At 40.1% G+C, this 25,823-nt stretch overlaps 1 protein-coding gene across 2 annotated transcripts in view; it reads left to right on the top strand.

The window, feature by feature from the left end:
• The window catches only part of PPA1 (inorganic pyrophosphatase 1), a 35,243-nt gene extending 9,868 nt beyond the window's left edge, over positions 1-25,375 (top strand). The window contains exons 3-11 of one of the 2 annotated variants that reach the window (XM_001925080.7): positions 6,204-6,257; positions 8,161-8,280; positions 10,718-10,804; positions 12,445-12,571; positions 17,587-17,714; positions 18,263-18,348; positions 23,270-23,339; positions 24,195-24,237; positions 25,032-25,375. In XM_001925080.7, coding sequence (XP_001925115.3) covers positions 6,204-6,257; positions 8,161-8,280; positions 10,718-10,804; positions 12,445-12,571; positions 17,587-17,714; positions 18,263-18,348; positions 23,270-23,339; positions 24,195-24,237; positions 25,032-25,063 — 747 coding nt within the window. In that variant the 3' untranslated portion in view covers positions 25,064-25,375. Of the gene's footprint in view, positions 1-6,203; positions 6,258-8,160; positions 8,281-10,717; positions 10,805-12,444; positions 13,012-17,586; positions 17,715-18,262; positions 18,349-22,424; positions 23,340-24,194; positions 24,238-25,031 lie in introns of both variants that reach the window. The other variant, XR_014828063.1, reaches the window with a different exon arrangement.
• The last annotated feature ends 448 nt before the right edge of the window (positions 25,376-25,823 follow it).

The following is a 25,823-nucleotide window of genomic DNA, read 5'->3' as shown; positions in this document are numbered from 1 at the left end:
TATATCCTGTAATCACAAAACTAGCTTTGGAGCAAAAACTTAAAACCAAGGGCTAAGAGACATTGTTACCTGGTGAATACTTGATAGAAGTGCATCTTAGGGAGTTCCCGTCATGGCTCAGTGGAAACGAATCTGATTAGGATTCATGAGGATGCAGGTTCGATCCCTGGCCTCGCTCAGTGGGGTAAGGATCTGGTGGTGCCATGAGCTGTGGTGTAGGTCGCAGACATAGCTCAGATCTGGCGTTGTAGCTGTGATGTAGGCCTGCAGCTACAGCTCCAATTCAACCCCTAGCCTGGGAGCCTTCATATGCTGTTGGCGTGGCCCTAAAAAGACCAGAAAAAAACCCAAAGAAGTGCATCTTAGAAGTGATGAAAGCTTCTATACCTTTACAAAAGCAACTTTATAGGAGTAGAACATTTCCTTATTAACTACAAGAGCTCTTTTGATAGGAATTTTATACACCAATAATACTCTAGTAGCTTTTATTTCTTTGTTTTAAAGGCAAATTTATTTTTTATTAACCTCTTGCTTTATATCTATTCTCTACATTTGGAAGAAAATCCCCTCTACCGTCATGGATTTTCTCCAAGTTTTATTGCAAAACAGAAAAATAAAAGGAAGGATGACAGAATAGGAGGAGGATTTTGTATTTCTTCCTAAGCCTGGTCTTTACTTGGTAATTTCTGAAGCTATCTAGAGAAACTCATGAAGAGTCAACTTGAAAATCCTAATTTAAGCCAGTAATGCACCTTTGCAATACAGTATGTCATGTTCATTGGGCTTCAGATCCAGCGTTGCAGAAAGATCGTTAAGTTATGAGGTGCTCCTAAGTCTTCCAGTAAAGACATATTTAACTTTACTGCCAAGATTCAGAGATAGGATGTAATTAAATGAAGAGCATGTTCCTTATATATGGCAGTAATATAAGATCTTTAATATAATTAAAGCTGTCAGTAATAATAACCTACCGAACAGCCATAGCCTGTTCCTTAGTAAGTGACTTGTCAGACTGCTGACTTCATCTGCAGTAAAAACTAAATGGTTTGGAGATAAGACCTATGATCACTGAACTACTGTAATATTCCTCTTTAATCGATATTAAAAACCTGATCCAGATGTGGATTATATTGCTTCTATCTCTAAAACTATTTTATTATAAATCTTTCTGATTACTGGAACGCTGTGATTTAGACTCACGTTTCTAATCTCCTCTAAATCTGTCAAAGTTAAGCTATGGTTTGCCTTTCCCTGTTCCCTATAGGCTTGACAAAATCATCTTACTGGGGATACTAACTCTTCCTTCCTTTCTCTGAAACTGCAAACAAGGAGCTGAGTGCTTGATGCCAGAGCAGAGATTTAGAATACAAAGCAGAGTAGAAGTGGAGAACAGAAGTCCTAATAATGGGGATTATAAAACAATAAATCCAGGATTGAGCTAAGTAACAGTTTAAACCAGTTAGAATTAGGAATTCCCGTTGGGCTCAGCAGTAACAAACCTGACTAGTATCAGTGAGGATGCGGATTTAATCTCTGTCCTCACTCAGTGGGTTAAGAATATAGCATTGCCATGAACTTTGGCGTGGGTCGCAGACGTGGCTCAGATTCGGCATTGCTGTGGCTGTGGCTGTGGCTTAGACTGGCAGCTGCAGCTCTGATTCAACCCCTCGCCTGGGAACGTCCATGTGCTACATGTGCAGCCCTAAAAAGACTGAAAATAAAATAAATAAACCAGTTAGAAATAGAGAAAGAAGCTATGAATTTGTAACTAGGTAGTATGAAATATCCTAAAATCTCGTCTTAGTATTTTAAATGCATTAACATTGGAAATATTAGAATGTATATTTTTTCAAATTTTAAATTGTAAAATACACAAAGCATAAACTTTACTGTACACTTTAAAGTATACAGTTCAGAGGTATTAAGTACTTTCATATTGTTGTGCAGCCTTTACCACCCTTCATCTCCAGAGCTCTCTTCATCTTGCAAAACTGAAACACCATACCTACCCCCTAAACAATAATTCTCCATTCCTCCCTCCCCCAGCCCCTGGCAACCACCATTCTGCTTTTGGTCTCTGAATATCACTACTCTAGTTACCACAGTAAGTTCAATCATATAGTAATTTATTTTTTTGTGACTGTGATTATTCACTTAGCATAATGTCTTCAAGGTTCATCCAGATCGTAGCAAGTGTCAGAATTTCCTTTTTAAGGCTGAATAATATTCCATTGTACGTATAGACCATGTTTTGCTTATCCATTCATCCCTTGGTGAACACTTTGGTTGCCTCTGGGTTTTGTTTTGTTTTTTTTTTTTTTTGTTTTTTGTCTTTTGGGTGCCGCATTCCCAGCATGTGGAGGTTCCTAGCCTAGGGGTTGAATCAGAGCTGTAGCCTCTGGCCTACACCGCAGCTCATGGCAACGCCAGATCCTTAACCCACTGAGCGAGGCCAGGGATCAAACCCACATCCTCATGGATACTAGTCGGGTTTGTTAACTGCTGAGCCACAATGGGAACTCCAGCTTCTGTATTTTAGCTAATGTGGATGTGCAAGTATCTCTTAAAGATCCTGCTTTCAGTTTTAGGGGGTATATACCCAGAAAAGGAATCACTCATTCATGTGGTAATTCTGTTTTTAATTTTTTGAGGAACCGTCATTTTGTTTTCCTTAGTGCCTGTACCATTTTACACCCCTACCAACAGTACACAGGCATTCCAGTTGGAATGCATAATGTTTGAAGAGTAAAAAATTTTTTTCTGGTAGCAGTGGAGTGATTGGTTGAATTTCTCACGTCAGTTGCCCTGGAAGTCCTAAGTATCATTGTTTACCTGGTGGCAACTCCCTGAATTGTAGCCATGGTATCCAGGAGAAATCAACTAACTGTTTTTTTTTTTTTTTTTTTTTTTTTTTTTGTCTTTTTGCTATTTCTTTGGGCCGCTCCTGCGGCATATGGAGGTTCCCCGGCTAGGGGTCTAATCGGAGCTGTAGCTACTGGCCTACGCCAGAGCCACAGCAACGTGGGATCCGAGCCGCGTCTGCAACCTACACCACAGCTCACGGCAACGCCGGATCATTAATCCACTGAGCAAGGGCAGGGATCAAACCTGCAACCTCATGGTTCCTAGTCGGATTCGTTAACCACTGCACCACGACGGGAACGCCAACTAACTGTTTTTTAGTAGTAGTTCCTTCTAAAGAATAAGAATACTCCACCCACCCCCATTTATAATATTAACATATTTTTAAAAACACCTGTTTTGATGATAATTGATGGAAAAAATAGTGATTAAAAGCTACTACAAATTCATTGCTTTAAAAAATATATGTGGTAATCACTGTGGCATTTACAGACACTTGAACATATGCTAAACATTCATTTTACGGACAAATCCCTCACCTAGATTTGTGGACCCCAAGTTGTAGCCCAAGGCCTATAAGCTGAAATGACCTGGCTTGGAGATCCAGCTCTTAGAGAGTTAAAAGAGCTTTGATTCGGTTGACAGTCTTCAGTGCCTAAATAGTGTCCGACACAAAACAGTGGTGCTCAATATGTGTTTGTTGACAAAAATGAATGAATTGTCTCTGAAGCTCCTTGCAGGATACTCTTTGCTATTTTTGCCCCAACTAATTTCTAAAAAGTACCAAGCCTTCAGGCTTTCAGAGTTCTTCTGTTTACGGTAGAGTCTTTTTCTAAAAGATGTTTTCTTTCTTTTAATGTCCTCCCTTCCTTTCTTTTTGCTTTCCTGTTAGTTATGTAGGTTTATAATGTTAAGTAACATAATTTTGATGATCTCTGTGTGTTTATCATTTAATTGCATTGAAATATTCAATATTGTTTCTAAACTTTGAATCAGTGATTTTAGCTCTATTTGCTACTTGTTTCCTTGAGACAATTCATTCATTTGGTAATGTTTTCTTTTAAAATAACTAGCCAATTTCCTTGGTTCCCCCCCCCCCCATGCTTCTCAGATGACATGAATATAGTAACAGCTCCATCTTATGGACCTTTAGGGTATTGCTTGTGAAAACTTTTAAAGTTCTGACTTATTTGTGGCCAGATAGTTCATTTTAACACCCAAGGCAAGGTGCTAGTTAGACGCAGCTCTCGAAAACTTACAATGAATGGAATGAAATTTAATCAAAGGTTGGTCCTGAGGTTTCCTACAATGTGTTATGTTTTCTAAAACCATCCAGTGATGACTTAGCAGTTTATTCTGTTCCGGATTTAAATAATGTCTCCATACTTTGTGGTTTTTTATGTTATATCAAGTAGGCATCAGAAGGCTTAGAGCAGAAACTGGAATACTTTAGTCTCCCTCAGTTTGACCAAGTACTTAAATACTTTATTTATATTCAAGTTTTAGCCTCTTGAATATAAATCTGTGTAGCTTTCTGCTTGGCTAAAGTAGCAACAGGGTAATTATTGTCTGGGAACCTTTAACCTATTCCCTTGTAGTTTATCAGTCCTTTTTTTTAAATGTAAAATAGCAGAGAAGTAACTCTAACAAATGTGTAACTAAGTGATTTTAATTTTAAGTCAACTTTTTAAAATAAGCATTTTATAAAAGTAATGGCAGATTTGGTTTCATGTGTACCCTTTGTAAAGTTATAGTTCTTGGCAAAAATAATTTCCTGACTATTTAAATCTCAGTTTTATTAAAAAAAATTTTTTTTTGGCCATGCCTACTACATCATATAGAAGTTCCAGGCCAGAGATCGAACCCATGCCATAGCAATAACCAGAGCTACAGCAGTGGCAATACTGGATCTTTAACCCACTGAGCCACCAAGGAACTCCTAAAGCTTACTTTTAATTAGAGAACCTATTTCAAGTTGATATTTGACTGTGGTGTGCAAAAGGAGATGACAAAATGGGATTTTTCTTTAATTGCATTTTTAAATAGTAAGCATGACAGTTTTTAAATACATCATCCAATTTCAAGTAGTCAGTTTAAGGCTGTAAATTAATTACAGTGGAACTGCCATTGGTTAAGTTTTTTTTTTTAAGATATTTTTGAAAGATAATATTGTATCTTCAGTTCAAACTTATAATCTTTCTGAGGAGTGCTTGATTTTCAAAAACAGCCAAGTGGAGTTCCCGTCGTGGCTCAGTGGAGACCCATCTGACTAGTATCCATGAGGACGAAGGTTCAATCCCTGGCCTCATTCAGTGGGTTAAGGATCCGGTGTTGCGATGAGCAATGGTATAGGTCACAGACTCAGGTCGGATCTGGTGTGGCTGTGGCTGTAGTGTGGGGCAGCGGCTATAGCTCTGGTTCAGCTGCTAGCCCAGAAACCTCCATTTGCTGCAGGTGCGGCCCTAAAAAGACAAAGGGAAAAAAAGACCCAAAAAGCGAAATTGAAAATTTATTTTAAAAAACACAAAAAAGAAAAACAGCCAAATTGGGAGAATAATGTGGGTTAGCTGATTGATTTTTGTCTTTCAGGCTAAAAAATAAAGTGTGATAAATAAATTAAACTGATTTTGGGGTTTTTCTTATAAACCACCTTTGAAACAGAAGATCCAAGAACATTTTGAGTAATTGCATTGTCACTGGAAGAAATGCATAGCCTTTGGAGATGGCTGCTTTGAAGATGGCCTTCCTCAGAGATACAAGTTCTACTATGAAAAAAAAAAAAAAAAAAAAAGTTCTGCTCTGTTTAAAATTTTCATTTCTCTATGGAAACATCCTTTCCACACTACCTTCCTAACATTTAAAAAATTTTTTGCAGTTTTTTCCTTTGTAGGGCCACACCTGCAGCATATGGAAGTTCCCAGGCCAGGGGTTGAATTGGAGCTGCAGCTTCCAGCCTATGCCACAGCCACACCAGATCCTTAACCCACTGATCAAGGTCAGGGATCAAACCCACAATCTCATGGATGGTAACAACGGGAACTCCATCTCCTAACATTTGATTGTGAAAAACTTACTATGTCCATTAAAACAAACAAAAAATTTAAAGATTATACAGTGAATGATCGTATACTCACCACTTTGATTCAACAGTTATCTTTCTATATTTACTTTCTTTCTTTTCCATCAGTCTACTTTATATGCTGATGCATTTTGTTAAAAACCCTTGACTTCAAAGATTTGATACAATGAACAGTTTAATTTGGGAAGAACTGGGGCATGCTCTTAGAAGTAAGACAACAAGTTAGCTCCCCTGCCCATCTCACCTTCTCTGTGTGTTTCAGGATGTGTTCCACATGGTGGTTGAAGTACCACGCTGGTCAAATGCAAAGATGGAGGTATGTGTCACCTTTGATAGTCAGGTGTAGGATGTTAGTTTTGATCTGGCTGCACTGATTTGCTCAAGAGTTAAACAGCTAAAGTTCAGGGTTTTCCTCTGTCTAATCCCAGTCTGTTTTCCAGGTGTATCCCCCCATGGCCTGCCAGTCTTCCCTTTGTGCTCCAACTGAATTTAACCATTTATTATTTGCAGGTGTGCTACAGACTTTCCTTCCCCAAACCTTTGCTTTTGGCATTCCCAAAGCCTAGAATTCCCTGTTGTTCTTCTGTCCTCAAACCCCCCCCCCACCCTTTGTTTTAAGGGCTCCACCTGCGGCATATGGAGGTTCCCAGGCTAGGGGTCAAATGGGAGCTGCAGCTGCCGTCCCGTCCCGTCCACACCACAGTCACACCAGTGCCAGATCTGAGCCACATCTGTAACCTACACCACAGCTCATGCAACACCAGATCTTTAATCCACTGAGCAAGGCCAGGGTTTGAACCCACATCCTCACGGTTTAATAGTTGGGTTTGTTTCTGCTGAGCCGCAGTGGGAACTCCTGTCCTCTTCCCTTTAATTGTATCTTTGACTCCTCCATGTAGTCAGCAGACTTTCTCCAGTCACCTCAGCCACAAAGAGTTTTATTGGAATTTCTGTCACATTTTGTTAATTTATTCCTGATGACACCTAAGAGCTTTGGCTTTTTGTTATGGATATTTGTAACATTTTTTAATCACTTCAGTTTTTTGGCAGTAGCAACACTTCTCATGTAATAGACTGTCAAATATTTGAATAATTTTAAATGCTTTAAAGGAAAACTGAAGTTAGATATTTTCTCAAATGTTGGGATTTATTCTAGCTGATTTTAGTTTTTGCTTTCTAGAATTACAAAGTGTTCTTTCCCCCTTCATAAACATATCAAGTAAGTTTTCCATTTAAAGACTGATTATGAAGAAATTTTTATATCAAATTATAAAAGTGTTAGGATAAAAATATGTCATTAAGTGGAACTAGGGAGTGTGCATTTCATAATTTATGCAAATATACAGTGATTTGAACCTTTTAGTTTTTTTTTTTTTCTTTTCAGGGCTGCAGCTGCGGCATATGGAAGTTCCCAGGCTAGGAGTTGCAGCTGTCAGCCTGCACCACAGCCACAGCAATACTGGATCTGAGCCACATCTGCAACCTACACATCTGTGAGCTATGCTGCAGCTTGTGGCAGTACTGGATCCTTAACCCACTGAGTGAGCCAGGGATTGAACCCACATCCTCATGGATACTAGTCGGGTTCTTAACCCACTGGGCCACATCAGGAACTCCTAATTTTTAATTTTTATTATTAAAGTATAGTTGATTTACAGTGTCATGCCAATTTCTGCTGTGCAGCAAAGTGACTCAGTTATGTATACATTCTTTTTTTTTTTTTTTTTTTTTTAATTTTTTAGGGCTGCACCCACGGCATATGGAAGGTACCAGGCTAGGGGTCGAATTGAAGCCACAGCTGCCGGCCTACACCATAGCCACGGCAACACTAGATCCTTAACCCACTGAGTGAGCCAGGGATCAAACCCACAACCTCATGGTTCCTAATCAGATTCATTTCTGCTGGGCCACAACGGGAACTCCAATACATTCTTTTTTTTTTTTAATGTATTCTTTTCCATCATGGTCTACCCCAGGAGATTGGATAGAGTTCCCTGTGCTATACAGTAGGACCTCATTGCTTACCCACTTTAAATGTAAGAGTTTGCATCTACTAACCCCAAACTCCCAGTCCATCCCACTCCCTCCTCTCCCCTTTGATAACCACAAGTCTGTTCTCTATGTCTGTGAGTCTGTTTCTGTTTTGTAGATAGGTTCCCTTGTGCCATATTTTAGGTTCCACATATAAGTGATAATGATTTCAGAATCTTTAATTTCAGATTGCTACAAAGGACCCTTTAAACCCAATTAAGCAAGATGTGAAAAAGGGAAAACTCCGTTACGTTGCAAATTTGTTCCCTTATAAAGGATATATTTGGAACTATGGTGCCATCCCTCAGGTATGTCTCTGTGGAAACTTTTTAGCTTACACAAATTTAACCTATTACTGTCAGTCAAAAAGACTGAGACACCCTCAAAAAGTTTTTGTTATAGTAGATTATACATAAGGGGTAATTAACTCATGTTAATACTTCCTCGGATAACTTATTTTCAGGATGAATTAAAAGGTAAATATTTTAGTGTTTAAATTCACATTTGAAAGTTTGTTCTTTTCTGAAATATTTCTTTTTTATATGGACTAGTTATAAACTACACAGTTCTTTCTTTACAGAATCAGTGGCAAATTAAGGAAGACCTTGTAGACTAGTGCTTAAAAGCACTGCTTTTTGGCACCGCACAGACTAGGGTTCAAATCCCAGGTTTGCCACTTGCTAGCTTACCTGCCTTGCCTCTGCTTCTTCCTTCCTGAAATGTTGCTGTTTCCCCCTGAGATACTATAAGTACACAGCTCATGTGGCGCTTTGAAAAATAAAGCATTGAGTACCTGGCTCATGTCGGTTCCAACAGCTGTTGACTTTTATCTTTATGGTCCTAGTCCTTCTTCTCTGTGCTAAGCTCTTTGTGGTAAAGTAATAATGGGGATTCTGTTTTCCTAAATAGTCAGCCTTTGAGGAGGGGCATGTCTGCATTGTCGGCCAACTTACCCCCAACACAAAACCAGTGTGTAGTAGGTTCTTATCTAATCGAATGAAAGATCACTAGAATTATGTCTATTACGAGTCAGTGTAGATTTAATTCTGGTTTGGCTAAGCTAGTGCTGTGACGCTTAGAATTTCTAAATGGATTTAAATGAAATATTCAATTAGTTTTCTTTCCATTGATAAAGGGTTCGTTTTTATTGACCATTAAGTCTATTAAGTGGAATCTACTATGAAACAGTCCACAGGTTACCAAAACATAGGTCAAATTCATCTAACTTGCCAGGTCATCATAAAGTTGTTTGCTTTCATTATAGCACTTCACCTTGTGCTTCAATTGATTTACTGTCTAGCCTGAAATGTGTCCCTCTGGGAAAACATTGCTGAAATGCTTATTCTTCTATAGGTTGGACCTGGCTTTATTGGAGCTGGTCTTCCTTTTCCCCCTTCACTTTTTTAAATTTATTTTTAATTAAGGTATAGTTGATTTACAGTGTTGAGTAAATTTCTGCTGTACGGCAGAGCGATCTCGTCATACATATATATACACATTCTTTTTCTTATACTATCTTCCATCATGGTCTATCCCAAGAGACTGACTATAGTTCCCTGTGCTGTACAGTAGAATTTCATTATTTACCTTTCTAAATGCAATAGTTGGCATCTACTAACCCCAAACTCCCGATCCATCCCCCTTCCTCCACCCCCCCCTTGGCAACCGCAGTCTGTTCTCCATGTCCAAGAATCTATTTCTGTTTTGTAGATAGGTTCATTTGTGCCATATTTTAGATTCCACATGTGAGTGATAGCATATGGTATCTGTCTTTCTCTTTCTGACTTACTTCACTTAGTACGAGAATCTCTAGTTCCATCCACCCCCCTCCTCACTTTGATCTTTTTTTTTTTTTTTTCCTTTTTGTTTTTTTAGGGCCTCATCCGCGGCATATGGAGGCTCCCAAGCTAGGGGTCTAATCGGAGGTACAGCCACCAGCCTACATCACAGCCACAGCAACACCAGATCTAAGCGATGTCTTCGACCTACACCTCAGCTCATGGCAACGCCAGATCCTTAAGCCACTGAGCGAGGCCAGGGATCAAACCCACACCCTCATAGATGCTAGTCAGATTCGTTTCCACTGAGCCATGACAGGACTCCTACTTTGATCTTTTTGCCTTTACTCCAGCTGAGTAAGCAAACAAATCCAAGAAATATGTTCTGGATTGGGAGAGAAAAGAACCAAAACAACAGCCACACTTTAAACCTAACTTCCTGGCAAACACAGCCATCTCTTCTTCTGTAAGAGCCTCTCCAAGGCCTCTGTCTTGAGGTTTAAAGCTTTAGAAAATCCCGATTCAACTTTTTACTCTTGGCTCCGGTCAGCAATGACACTTCTGCCATCAGGACACATCATTTCCATTTTAATATCACCCCCTACCTACCTCTGCTTCAGAAACTTCTTTCAAACAAAATCTAGTTAGCAGAAGATAGTAAGTACCAAGAGTGCATCGAAAGTTTTCTTTTAAAATATTTTTAAAGTAAACATATGGGTCTACATTTGTGTTTGTATATTGTCTCAGTTATTAGACGGTTGGAATTTGTTTGCTTAAAATAGTCTTTAATTAAGATTATTATGTGAATAACTGATTTTTAAATGAGAATAAATAGCTTGAAGATTCATATTTTTGCAGAAAGATCACAGAATGTTATCTTTTAAAACCAACAGGGTCCACTTTGTCCTTAGCATGTATAGGAATGTTATTCTCTAAGTCTCCTTTTATTTATTTATTTTTTTTCCAGACTTGGGAAGACCCAGGACACAGTGACAAACACACTGGCTGTTGTGGTGACAATGACCCAATTGATGTGTGTGAAATTGGAAGCAAGGTAATGTAATCTAAAATACTTTTCCTTTCTTTTTTTTTTTTTGCTTTTTAGGGCCGCTCCCGTGGCATATGGAAGTTCCCAGGCTAGGGGTCTATAAGCATAGCTACAGCTGCTGGCCTACACCACAGCCACAGCCACAGTAGATCTGAGCTGCATCTGCAACCTACACCACAGCTCACAGCAACGCTGGATCCTTAACCCACTGAGCAAGGCCAGGGATCAAACCTGCAACCTCATGTGGGTTTCTAGTCAGATTTGTTTCTGCTATGCCACAATGGGAACTCCTGAAATACTTTTCTTTAGTGTTGAGATGGTATCAATGAAATATACAAAGTTCATACTTTTAAAAACATTGTAAATAAAATATATGAATATGAGTGAAATAGTGCCTCTTTGGGTGATAAATTAAAAGCTTCCAATCCATTCTAAGCATTCAAAAGTGTGTATATGCATGGGGGGGCGGAGAACTGGAGATGTTGTGCATCGCTTCTGAAGGCAGGTGAGTAGGCAGTAGATGAAGGGTACCAGGAGGCAACAAGGCAAACCTTGTTGAAGGATTTGGAGTGACCAGTGAATTGTCCCAAGCCAAGTGCCCTCACGAGTTGGAGATTTATGGTAGGAATTCCTCTATCCAGTAGGGTGGCTCTAGGAGTTCCTGTCGTGGCTCAGCAGAAATGAATCTGTTTAGTATCTATGAGGATGCAGAGTCAATCCCTGGCCACCCTTAGTGGGTTAACGATCCGACATTACCGTGAGCTATGGTGTAGATCACAGACTCAACTCGGATCTGTCGTTGCTGTGGCTGCAGCTCCCATTTGACCCCTAGCCTGGGAACCTCCATATTCTGCAGGTGTGGCCCTAAAAAGACCATGCAGGATCCAAGACACATCTGTAACCTATGCTGCAGCTTGCGGAAACCCCAGATCCCTAACCCACTGAGTGAGGCCAGGGATCGAATCCACATCCTCATGGATACTAGTCGGGTTCTTAACCTGCTGAGCCACAACAGGAACTCCACTTTGTTGAGCTTTTTAAAAATTGCTTAGGGGAGTTCCCGTCTTGGCGCAGTGGTTAACGAATCCGACTAGGAACCATGAGGTTTCGGGTTTGATCTCTGCCCTTGCTCAGTAGATTAAGGACCCGGCATTGCCGTGAGCTGTGATGTAGGTCGCAAACGCGGCTTGGATCCTGAGTTGCTGTGGCTCTGGCGTAGGCCGGCAGCTACAGCTCCGATTGGACCCCTAGCCCGAGGGAGCGGCCCTAGAAAAGGCAAAAAGACCAAAAAAAAAAAAAAAAATTGCTTAGGAGTTCCCACTGTGGTGCAGTGAATTAATGATCTGGTTTGTCTCTGTGGCAGCACCGGTTCCATCCTCAGCCTGGCACAGTGGGTTAAGGATCTGATATTGCTGCACTTGCAGCATAGGTCACAGCTGGGGCTTGGATTCAATCCCTAGCCTGGGAATTTCCATAGGCCACAAGTGCGGCCATTTAAAAAAAAAAAAAATTGCTTAAAGGAACAGCCTTAAGGTAAGTTTGCAGAAACTTGGCGTCATCCTCGTTCCCTATTATCCACCAAGTTAAGCTTTTCTTCCAAAGTTTCCTTCTGTAGTATTGACCCAGCTGTGGTGTTTGCTTCTCAGGTATGTGCCAGAGGGGAAATAATCAGGGTGAAAGTTCTGGGCATATTGGCAATGATCGATGAAGGCGAAACCGACTGGAAAGTCATTGCCATTAACGTGGATGATCCGGATGCAGCCAATTACAATGGTAAGAAAATTTGTAGGGTCTGAAGTCTTTATACCTAAATTTTACACAGCACCAAACTTAACCTGTAGTGACACTTAGAAGGCCATGCCCTTCAAACCGTGAAAGGCTGGAGGAACAAAGCATTTGAAGACATTGTTGTTTCTGCTCCTGAGCTCCTCTGGTTCACTAAGTGAACTTTCTCCTTCATTCCAGGAAAGAAAACATCTAGTAGTTTGTGTTTCCTGTTCTCCTCGTTCCTTCCCCACATGCTAACACTTAGTTGCTCCATGTTTATTTATCTTAAAATTTTTTAATTTTTATTTATTTATTTATTTATTTTTGCTTGAAAGGGCCGCACAAGTTCCCAGGCATATGGAAGTTCCCAGGCTAGGGGTGGAATCAGAGCTGCAGCTGCTGACCTGCACCACAGCCACAGCAACGCGGGATCCTTAACCCACTGAGTGAGGCCCAGGAATAGAACCCGAATCCTCATGGGTCCTAGTTGGGTTTGTTAGCTGCTGAGCCACGAAGGGAACTCCCTCTCTTAAAAAGTTTTTTAATTAAGATATAATGTGCATGTTTTTTAACTGAGATAAAATGTGTTTTTTAATAAGATATAATGTGTACACCATTTTAAAGTGTACAAGTCTATGGTTTTGGATACCGTCATTTTCTAATTCTAGAACATTTTCACCACTCTTCCATTAGCAGTCACTCCCAAGACCCACTTCCCTCAGTCCCTGGCAACTACCAGTCTGCTATTGTCTTTATGGATTTACCTGTTCTGAACATTTCACATAAATGGGATCACACGGAATCTGGCTTCTTTCACTTAGCATATTGTTTTAAGGTTCATCCACATTGTAACATGTATCAGTACTTCATTCTCCCCTTTTTTGGTGGTAAAGTTAATATAAAATTCACCTTTTTAACTATTTTAAAGTGTACAATTCAGTAGCATTTAGTATATTCACCATGTTGTACAGACATCACCACTGTCTCATTCCAGAACATTTTAAAGGGTCCCACAGTCACTCCCTGTTGCCTCATCCTCCCAGACCCTGACGGCCATGAATCTGCTTTCTGTCTCTATGAATTTGCCTGTTCTGGATATTTAATATACATAGAACTGTAAAATATGTGGCCTTTGTGTCGGGTTTCTTTTACTTAGTTTAAGATTTGCTGGATTCACTCATGTTATAGCAGTTACTGGTACGCTTTTTTTTTTTTTTTTTTTTTTTTTTTTTAATGGCTGGAGTTGTATTGTTTATGGACATCTTATCACATTTTGTGTATCCTTTCATCTGTTGATGGACATTTGGGTTGTTTTTGGCTATTAGGAATAACACTGCTGCTGTGAACATTCCTGTACAAGTTTTTATGTGGATTTGTGTTTTTAATCCTCTTGGGTGTGAATCCCCAGGAATGGAGATCCTGAGTCATATGGTAGCCCTCAGGCTTAGCCTTGTGAGGAACTGCCAGACTTTGTCCAAGGCAGCTGTTAATTGCAGTCCTGCTGGCAGTGCGTAAGGGTTCCAATTTTTCCATCTCCATGCCAGTACTTACTGTTAGCTCTCTTTTTTATTATAGCCATTCTAGTGGAGTGTGTCTTTTTATTTTTGAGTTGTAAGAGTACTTTATATGTTTTGGATACCAGATCTTTATCAGATATGTGATTTGACTGCATTTTCTTTTGTTTTTGTTTTTGTTTTTTCTTTTTCTTTTTAGGGCCACACCCATGACATATGCAAGTTCCCAGTCTAGGGGTCAAATCAGAGCTGCAGCTGCCAGCCTACACCACAGCCACAACAACACGGGATCCACGCCTCGTCTGCGACTTATACCACAGCTCACGGCAACGCTGGATCCTTAACCACTGAGCAAGGCCAGGGATTGAACTTGTGTCCTCATGGATGCCAGTCAGATTTGTTTCCACTGAGCCACGACAGGAACTCTGAAGCACCACATTTTCATTTTGATGTAGTCTAATTTTTTTCTTCTATTGCTTGTGCTTTGGGTGTCATGTTTAAGAAACTGTTGACTAATCCAAGGTCACAAAGATTTACAGTTATGTTTCCTTCTAAGAATTTTATAAAATTTAGCTCTTCCATTTAGGTCTTTCATTTATTTTGAGTTAATTTTTGTATAGGGTGTAAAGTAAGAGTCTAGCGTTAGTCTCTTGCCGATGGATATCCAGTTGTGTCCCAGCACTCCTTGTTGAAATGACTGTTCTTTCCCCCACTGTATTGTCTTGGCACCACTATTGAAAATCAACTGACCATAACTGTATGGGTTAGTGCTATAATTTCATTGTCAAAAAAAAAGCTGTAACTTTGTAACTCTGTGTTAACTTATCTCCACTATTTTTCTATTAACTTTGCCCCTAGTTAATGATCTAATTCATATGTCTAGTTATTGCATTCATCTTCTCTGAAGTGTGGGCTCTGCAGTGACTTCTTCCAGAGTCTGCTATGGAAAGTGGCAGGTGGGAGAGAATTACTGCGGCAGAGAAACCTCACAGGCACTACCTCAGCCAGGCGGCCCAGGTCAGCATCCACAGTGAAAAGAGTTGTCTTGAGAGCATGTACTCTTGAAATGATGTTTTTTGAAGGGCATTTTACCTCTGTGGTCTTCCTCCCCCAAACCTAGTCTAATCTTGAGAAAAGGAAGACACGTCCCAACAGGGCAGCATCCTGCAAAACGCCTGACCTCTCACAACAGTCATGGTCATCAAAATAAGGAGACACGAGGACTAAATATAATGGGGGATTCTGGATGGGATCCTGGCATAGAAAGGGATGGTAGTTAATAATCACGTATTGATATTGGTTCATTAATTGTGACAAATGTACCATGCTTCTGTAAGATGCTAGTAACGGGAAAGCAAATGTAGGGTATCTGGAAACTATCTGTAGTATCTCCACAGCTTCTCATCTGAAACCATTCTAAAATTAGGAGTTTATTGGGGAACAGTGGCAACCAGAATGTTTTAAGGGAATGATTAATGGGGGAGTGCCTGTCATGACTCAGTGGAAACGAATCTGACTAGTATCCATGAGGACGCAGGTTTGATCCCTGGCCTCGCTCAGTCGGTTAAGGACCCCGCGTTGCCGTGAGCTGTGGTGTAGGTCGTAGACACGGCTCAGATCCCCTGTTGCTATGGCTGTGGTGTAGGCCAACGGCTACAGCTCCTATTCGACCCCTAGCTCGGGAACCCCCATTTGCCGTGGGTGCGACCCTAAAAAGACAAAGAAAAAAGAAAAGAAAAGAAAAGAATGATTAATGGGATGCAGTGCTACTGAGAAGGCCCTAAAACTGTGTGAGCCCAGTATATTTGGCTGTAAACACTAAAACAATTCTGTAGATGTTACAGGGCTGATGGCTACATTTCAGACATTGGGAAGAACACTTTAAGTCGGTGTCCAGTGGGCTTCGAAGTTTTGTTTTCTGTCCTTGAGATTCTGTAATGACACTTAAACCTGGAGTTGTGTTCCTGGTGCTTTGGAAGTACCTGCTGCAGTGCTCTCTGAAGACGGGCACCTTACACTGGTGGCGGAAGACTTCATGTGCACCTGCCAATAACTCCTGTATCTCATATCACCTGCTCAACCAGGGTTAGAAAAGAGTGGGAGTTCCCATCGTGGCTCAGAGGTAACGAATCCGACTAGTATCCATGAGGCCTCAGGTTTGACCCCTGGCCTCGCTCAGTGGGTTAAGGATCTGGTGTTGTCTTGAGCTGTGGTGTAGGTGGCAGATGTGGCTCAGATCTGATGTTGCTGTGCCTGTGAGGTAGGCTGGCAGCTATAGCTCTGGTTTGATCCCTAGCCTGGAAACTTCCATATGCCATGGCTGTGGCCCTAAAAAGACAAAAAGAACAAGAGTGTTTCATGGACTCCAAAGATGCAACCACTCTAAAGGGACTGGTGTACAGGAGCCTTGGTGAGCTTTGAGGCTGTATTTACCCCTTCATCTTTCATGTTATCAGATGCATTCATAAGGTGTATATGTCAAAGATCTGGGTGTTTCTCCAGAGAAATCCCATGGCTTCTGTGTCACTTAAAAGGTGGCAGCCTCAGAACTGTAGAGGACAGGGTTGTGATTCATCCATTGGGTTCTTGGGACTAAGTAAGGTATCTGATTTAGATAGCCAGATTAGAATTTGGGATTTCTTATGCAAGAGACAACATCTTTGCACTTACCACAATAGAGGAGTTCAAACTTTCCATACTTTTAGTGGTACCCTGATAATAAAATTAATGATATTCTTTAACTAAGTAGAGTATGAATTGGACGTAAGCAAAGTTATTTTACCAAAATATAAATAAGCTGTTATTGAATGTATTTCCTCCTTCCAATTACACTTTTCCTGATGGATTTTTTTTTTTTTTTTTTCACTTACATCTTCTATTTGTTTGCATGGAGCAGCAGTTTGGTTATTTAAAGTTGAGTTTGATGACATTGTTGGCTGTACAGAAACTTTTAAGTTTTTTTACATGGGACCCTTTTTTTTTTTTTTTTTTTTTTTTTTTTTTTGCCGTTGGCCTGAACTAACGTATTGCGATATTGAATGCCTGTATTGTACAGTGAGAAAAGCCTGGTCATGTTTAATATGTAACCTATCAATGAATAAGTGTAATGCATTTTTCTTGTCTTTTGTTAGTATGTAGGTGGGGTATGGTCCTCTCAGTACAGCTTCATCCTGTCTTTTAGTATCTTCTTTCCTTCTCTTAGAAGTTACATACACTTGCCAAATTAGTCTGTCATTATGTAGCCTCCAGTCATTTCTCCCTCCTCTTTCCTAATCAAAGTTACTGTGGTACTTGATTGTACTTGAGGTAAGAGCTAGTCTAAGACACTAGATGATTTCCTCTTCATGTGTATATGTGTTCTCTTCTCAACAAGGTGTTAGCTCTCCCATTATGTTGAACTTTTTTGGTAATCTATACCACAGCTCTCTCCAAGTGAGTACTTGACTTTTTCATTGAATGCATAAATCATTACATATTCCTCTTGCCACCTGCTTATTCCCTTCTTAGATATTAATGATGTCAAGCGGCTGAAACCTGGCTACCTGGAAGCTACTGTGGACTGGTTTCGGAGGTACAAGGTCCCCGATGGAAAACCTGAGAACCAGTTTGCTTTCAATGCAGAATTTAAAGATAAGGTAATGTGTCACTCAGAACGGTAGCTTTAGGGTTTATTTGTATAGGAACTTTTAATAACCATATTGTTATCATCTAAAGACTATATGATCATAAAACAGATGTCTCAAGACATAAGACAGCCTTGATGTTGATTTATTCATTTAAAAGTATTCTTCCATTTTTGGGAGTTCCCGTCGTGGCTCAGAGGTTAACAAACCTGATTAGCATCCATGAGGACGTGGGTTCAATCCCTGGCCTCACTCAGTGGGTTAAGGATCTGGCGTTGCCATGAGCTATGGTATAGGTCTCAGACTTAGCTCGGATCCTGCATTGCTGAGGCTCTGGTGTAGGCTGGTGTCTACAGCTTGGATTGGACCTCTAGCCTGGGAACCTCCATGTGCTGCATATGCAGCCCTAAAAAGACAAAAAGGACTAATAATAATAAAAGGATTCTTCCATTTTTGATACAAGGAAGTAATTCAAAACAGAGCTTATCAAGCTTAGGAAAAATTGTGATAATAAGGAAACACATATCTACCATTCTAATTAATATCTCTTCGAATTATAGGACTTTGCAGTTGATATTATTAAAAGCACTCATGACTATTGGAGAGCATTAGTGACAAAGAAAACTGATGGAAAAGGAATCAGTTGGTAAGCATTAACTCTTTTCTGTATGTTTAACACACAAAGCAGACCTGCTTGCTCCTAAGGTTTTAGTAACCATAACACACTGCACCATTACATTCACAGAGGAAAGAGAGAACTGGTTTTGTCAGTGCTTAGTCAATAGGAAGTGTCAACTGAAAGAAAAAGGCACAATATAAAAGTTGCGAGTTATGTTTTATTTGAGGGCCTTACTGAGAACTATAATCTGTAAGACAGCCTCTCGGGTGGCTCGGAGGAACTGCTCCAGAGAGGCAAGGGAGGAGCCAGGATATATGGGAACTTTTTTTGCTGAGAAAACATGTAGTCAAGCATAAAAATAATACTGCTACTGAAAAAGAAGAGACATCTCGAGTTAATAATTTTAGACAGTTACCTTGTGGCTCAGGGAGGTTAAAGGTTCGGTGTTGATGCATCTGTGGGGCAGGCCGCAACTGCAGTGCAGGTGTGATCGCTCGCTTCACCTGGGAACTTCCCTGTTCAGTGGCTGCAGTCAAAAAAAAGAAAAAAGAGGAGTTCCCGTCGTGGCTCAGTGGTTAATGAATGCAACTAGGAACGATGAGATTGCAGGTTCGATCCCTGGCCGTGCTCAGTGGATTAAGGATCCTGTGTTGCCATGGGCTGTGGTATAGGTCACAGACACGGCTTGGATCCCACATTGCTGTGGCTCTGGCTCTGGCGTAGGCATCAGCTGTAGCTCTGATTAGACCCCTAGCCTGGGAACCTCCATATGCCACGGGTGCAGCCCTAGAAAAGACAAAAAAAAAAAAAAAAAAGAAAAAAAAGCTTTTCTGTGTATGGGAAGAGGCAAGAATCTGGGCTCATTTGAAATTTTTTCTTAGATATGCATCTTAGTGATGTCGGGGCCAGTATATCTAAATGTTTCCTCTTTTTCTTCATCCTGAATTCCCCTCAGGGTGCATTGTTGGTGGGTGACTGCTGAGGCTTATGGCTTGATCCTTGTAGAACAGGAATGGCAGGCAACATTTTTTTTTTCCTTTACAGAAGGTAGCTTAGCTACATAAACAACTGAAAAGTGCCAGGAGATTTTCCCTGAATAAGTACAAACTAAAACTATAAAGGGGACGGTGAGATTAGACGTTTGTAAGGGGAATTGGGAAAGGCTGCCAGCATCAGGGTACTAAGAATGGGATGGTTATTATCAGGTTGGGTGCAAGGGTTGGTATTCTTTGATCTAAATATGTAAGATTCAACACAACTAAACTAGGATCTACCATGCACATTGACTTAACTACCACTAGTAACAGCTAATATCGATTGAGCAGTTAACATTTGCCAAGCGTGCAACAGAGATGCAGGGAGATTAAACTTAAACAGATTCACACCATAGTAAGTGCTCTGAATTTAGAACTTGCATCCAAGTCTGTCTGGCTCTGGCACATTTTTTTGTACAAAATACCTCCTCTTTTAAAGATTATAAGAAAGTACTCCCTATCACCACTTAACTAGTGTTGTTCTGAAAATACTAGTTGATAAAGTAAATAAGAGAAAGAAATAAGATGCAGGAGTATTGGAAAAGGGGGAGCAAATTGTTGCAGATGAAATGATTGCATATCTAGAAAACCTTGGAAAAGAGAATTCAGCAAGGTGAATGATTACAGAATGAGTGTATATGTACATTGCTAGCTTTCTAAACAAACTGTAACAGAAACTCTAATAGAGGAAAGGATCCCATTTAGAATAGTATTTAGAAAAAGTATAAACAAGAAATCTGAAGGACCCAGAAGAAAACTTCAAGACTCTATTGAGAAATATGAGAGATGTTGGAGTTCCCATTGTGGCTCCGTGGTAACAGACCTCGCTAGGATCCATGAGGATGCGGGTTCAATTCCTGGCCTTGCTCAGTGGATTAAGGATCTGGCATTCTGGTAGCTGTAGTGGAGGTTGCAGATGTGGCTCAGATGTGGCTCGGATGTTGTGTTGCAGATATGGCTGTGGTGTAGGCTGGCAGCTGTGGTTCCGATTCGACCCCTAGCCTGAGAACTTCCATATGCCGAGGGTGCAGCCCTAAAATCAAAATCAAAAAAAGGAATATAAGAGATGTTGTATGGAAAGGTATACTATGTTCATGAATAACATTCAGTTTCATCTAGAAAAAAAATTGCACGTGAGAGTAGTGGGGGAAATTCTGAAAAATAAGGGTGGTGGTGAGGAAGAGCATTAATTATTTTGGCATTGTTTAGTACTATTGTTTTACTAATAATTGATGTTGAAGAAGAAAGTCAAATTATTCAGTTCTGTTAAAGTTTGGTAGACCTAAAGTGGACCTAAAGAGGTATGAGAATTTGGTTTATAATAAAGAAGGTATTTAAATAAGTGGTTTGGACCAACTGACTATTTAGGAAGAAAATAAAACTAGATCTCTATCTTGCTTCTTACATTCCTTACACCAGATATGCACACTAGCAACCACTCTCATGCTGTGGCTGTTTTATTTTTTAAAAGGTGCTATAACCAGACAGGGGCTCCACGAGTGTCCTGTGCAAGCAACCCAGCAAGTTTACCTACAGCTACTTTATACTCACATGTTAATTGGGTACTGGCTGCTGGCATTTGAGTTTGTAGCTCTTGTCTTACATCAGTATTTAATTTCCAACAGATAACTTGTAATGTTAGAAAATTCTAGAAAAAGTATAGGTGAATTTATTTATTAGCATGTAGTAGGACGACCTTTCCAAACAGAAGACAAACTCAAAATCCATAAAAGAAAGGTTGACTTTTGATACATTTTTTTAACGTATCAGGAGACAGTTTTTCCTTAACGTATGACAAAGGGCTAAATTCCTTAATTTATAAATAGCTTATTCAAGTTGATAAGAAAGACTAATAATTCAGTGGGGAGAAAAAGATAGGAAAAGGAAGTTTGCATATAAGAAGTATGGTCTCACTTTGAAATTTAAAGTGCAGTTCAGTAAAGACAGTAAAAACTAGATGATAGCCTAGAATGGCAAGAGCATATATATGTAGCTGGTGAGACTAAAAGTGGGTACAAGCTTTGTGAAGAGCAGTTTGACAATATTCAGTTCCAATTTTTTTATTATTATTATTATTTTTTTTTTTTTTTTGCTTTTTAGGGCCACACCTGCAGCATATGGAAGTTCCCAGGCTAGAAGTTAAATCCGAGCAACAGCTGCCAGCCTGTACTACAGCCACAGCAATGCAGGATACAAGCAGCATCTGTGACCTACACGACAGCTTATGGCAACGCTGGATTCCCCAACCCACTGAGCGAGGACAGGGATCGAACCCGTGTCCTCATGGATACTAGTTGGATTTGTTTCTGCTGTGCCACAACAGGAACTCCCAGTCCCAAAATGTTAAATGCGTGTATTTCTTTTAACACCACTACTGGTAATGTATCATATAGATACAGTCCCCAAAGTTAACCAGGATATTCATTGCAGTGTCATAATAGCAAAAGGTTAGAAACAACCAAAATGTAATAGTTAAGCATATCCATTATAATAGAACAGTTTATATCACATTTAAAAATAAGTTTCAGAGTTCCCATCATTGCTTAGTGGAACCATGAGGTTGCGGGTTTGATCCCTGGCCTCGCTCAGTGGGTTAAGGATCCGGCATTGCTGTGAGCTGTGGTATAGGTCGCACTTGCGGCTTGGATCCCACATTGCTGTGGCTGTGGCATAGGCCAGCAGCTACAGCTCTGCTTCAACCCATAGCCTGGGAACTTCCATAAGTGGCAAGTGCAGCCCCAAAAAGACAAAAAAAACCCTTTAATCACAGTTTTTCTATTGTTAATAACATTCTTTTAGCAATCCTTTGTGTGCATGTATAATATTTTCAAAAATAATTAGGATCATATATATACAATTTATTTTATGGTTTAAAAATTAATACTCTAAGCATTTCTTTATGTCATTATATAATTTTTTTTTGTTTTCTTCTTAGGGCCGCACCCATGGCATTTGAAGTTTCCCAGGCTAAGGGTCTAATCAGAGCTGTAGCCGCTGGCCTACGCCACAGCCATAGCCAACACCAGATCCGAACCACCAGATCCAATGCCAGATCCTTAACCCACTGAGTGAGGCCAGGAATCGAACCTCTGGTCTCATGGATACTAGTCAGATTCATTTCCACTGAGTCATAAAAGGAACTCCCATTATACAATATTTTTATGATATATAACATTCCAACTGTATGATATTCCATCTGATGGATAATAATTTTTCATTATCTCTGTTGTTGGATATTTTGGTTACTTCTAGCTTTTCACTGTTTTTTAACTTTTTCTTTTTATTGGCCGCTGGGTGCACCGTCTTGATATGGGATCTCTATTCCCACACCAAGGATTGAACCCTGGGGCACAGCAGTGAAAGCACTGAGTCCTAACCATTAGGCCACCAGGGAACTCCCTCACTATTATTAATAGTGAAATTATATATATTGAACATTTGTACGTCATTGTTTAAATTTCTGAGTTTGAAGAGGTGGAAAGCATATATACTTTTTAAAAGGTCATGGGCACATTTTACCAGGTTATTTTTCGGGAGTATTGAACCAGGTGTTACTCCTGCCAGGAGTGTCCATCTCAGATATCAGCACTTACAGAAACTGAATTTTTCATTTTATTTAATTAGGAAGGGTCTGTTTCTCGTTTTAATTTGCAAATTTCTTAGCTATTTGAGTGAGCATTACAAAACATCAATCACAGCTTTTGAAATCTGAACTTAAAGTATTCAAGTAAAATTGACCACAAAAATAGCTGTACCTTGCCCAAATAAATAATTACATATTGAATATAGGCGAGAAAGCTTTACACTAAGCCAAACTTGAATCTCATCTTGCCTGCCACCGTTAATTTGGGATTTTTAGCAAGAGAGAAGTTTTTGTTACTGTGACGTGTGACGGCTTTCACTTTGTTCAATAGCATGAATACCACCGTGTCCGAGAGCCCCTTCCAGTGTGATCCTGATGCTGCCAAAGCCATTGTGGATGCTGTAAGTACAGTTTTCCTTCAAGAAGAACATACCTGGTGGCTAAAAAATATGGTATTGACTGGGGAGGGAAAGTACTTTCAATAAATATTTGAGGATGTCCAGTATGCATATTATGGTGCATCCTCCATCATGTTCCATCACAAGCGACTAGATAGAGTTCCCTGTGCTATACAGCAGGATCTCATTGCTTATCCACTCTAAGTGGAATAGTTTGCATCTATTAACCCCAGACTCCCAGTCCATCCCACTCCCTCCCCCTCCACAACCACAAGTCTGTTCTCCAAGTCCATGAGTTTGTTTCTTTTCTGTAGATAGGTTCGTTTGTGCCATATATTAGACTCTGGATATAAGTGATATCATACGGTATTTGTCTTTCTGACATACTTTTTTTTAGAACCTAAAAATTGGGGTAGTTGTCTGTTCAGATTTTTTTTTTAATAGTAAGAAAAGCTTAGGCTTTTAAAAAAAAAAAAAATTAAAAAAAAAAAAAGGAGTTCCCATCATGGCGCAGCAGAAACAGACCCAACTAGGAGCCATAGGGTTGCGGGTTTGAACCTTGGTCTCATGCTGTGGGTTAAGGATCCAGCGTTGCTGTGAGCTGTGGTGTAGGTCGCAGACGTGGCTCGGATCCCGCGTTGCTGTGGCTGTGGTGTAGGCCAGTGGTTATAGCTCCAATTGGACCCCTAGCCTGGGAACATCCATATGCTACGGGTGTGGCCCTAAAAAGCAAAAAAATAAATTTTAAAAAATTTTATTGGAGTATAGTTGACTCGATTCCTTTCAGTTTTTGTGTCAGTATACTTTTTAGCTTCTTTTTCTGGGATTAGACTAATACATTTTAATATTTTATTTTAGTTACCACCACCATGTGAATCTGCCTGCACAATACCAACAGATGGTAAGATCTATATTGTAGTAAAATTACATTAAACATGCATACGTGTGGGAAAATTACATCTCTAGCTGTAGATACGTCACATATACCACATACATGCAGAGAAAGAGAAGGACAGGGAGAAGCATTTATAGAGTTTCATAGCATGTGTGGGAAGAAAGATGGCTGTAGGTACCACCTGTAGTGCCACCCTCTGTGACAGCAGTTTCCAAACCCTGACCCACTGTTCTCTGAGTTCTGGGTAGATGCCTTGTGGAGATTGGAGTAAGCTGGGCTCCGCATCCTCATCTGGCCACAGGCTGCTTCACCCAGAAAAGAGTTCTCTCCAACTTTCTATGTTAGAATTCTCTGTAAGGTTCTTCTGGTGAGAATCCCCTGTGTGTGGGATCAGCATCAAGAATAAGGGAGCCCAAAAGAAAACACTGTGGTAACCTGTTTTGGAGTTCTCGCTGTGGCACAACGGCATAGGCAGTGGCTCTGGAGCACTGGGACGCTGGTTCAATCCCTGGAGGACATAGAGGGTGAAAGATCTGGCATTGCCACAGCTGCGGTTGTAGGTCCCCACTGCACTTGGATCTGATCCCTGGCCTAGGAACTCCATATGCCATGAGGCGGCCAAAAAAGACAAAAATAAAAATTACCTGTTTCTGCTGCAGTGGAGCTTTGCATGTATGTAGGTTTGTTTTACTGTAATCCACAGAATCATTGAAACAAATATATTATTCATTGTTATTTGTTGGGTATAATTTTGATTCTTAACAGGGATTCTAATTTATTTTTCTTTTCTCTGACTGCAGTGGATAAGTGGTTCCATCACCAGAAAAACTAAGATACTTCTCTGGAATACCAGCTGATCTGCTGCATCTTATGTCATGTCTGAAACCATTAGACACAAAGTAGTAGTTTTTCAAAGCTTTAAATTTATAGAACTTATCTAATTAATCAAATTCTGATGTGACCCATTCAATTATGTGATCATGGAAAAAAGCATTTTTCATGTCTCAATTAAAATAACTTTTAGTCCATGCTTAGAAGCAAGGCGGTTGTAGTTTGGAAATCATCTGTGAATAAATGTGTAAGAAAAGTACATGTTGGATGTATATGTTTGCCATGTGTTTGAAATAAAATTATTTTGCTGAAATGCGTTATATGGTGTTTTTATTTTATTCTGGAGCCTGACACTAACAAGCAGGCTTGGGTGCTGTTTGGTATTTGTTTTCTGTCAATAACCTTATAATTAAATTTTATAATTATAGACTAAAACTGACTTTAGGCATCTGAGAATAAACTCCATTATATTTACAAGTCCTTTGTGTGTGTGTGTGTGTGTGTGTGTGTGTGTGTCTTTTTTTGTCTTTTTAGGACCTCACCCATGGCTTATGGAGGTTCCCAGACTAGGGGTCGAATCAGAGCTACAGCTGCCGGCCTACACCACAACCACAGCAACCTCAGATCCGAGCTGCCTCTGTGACCTGCACCACGGCTCATGGCAATGCCGGGTCCTTAACCCACTGAGTGATGCCAGGGATCGAACCTGTGTCCTCATAGATGGTAGTCGGGTTCGTTTCCACTGAGCCATGACAGGAACT

Source organism: Sus scrofa, chromosome 14 (assembly GCF_054392235.1).
Source record: "Sus scrofa isolate SSC_HxYL_T2T_F1_AM1 chromosome 14, Sscrofa_HxYL_maternal_Yorkshire_Landrace_v2.0, whole genome shotgun sequence".
NCBI classification, from domain to species: Eukaryota; Metazoa; Chordata; class Mammalia; order Artiodactyla; family Suidae; genus Sus; species Sus scrofa.
This window is presented reverse-complemented; position numbering and strand designations above follow the sequence as displayed.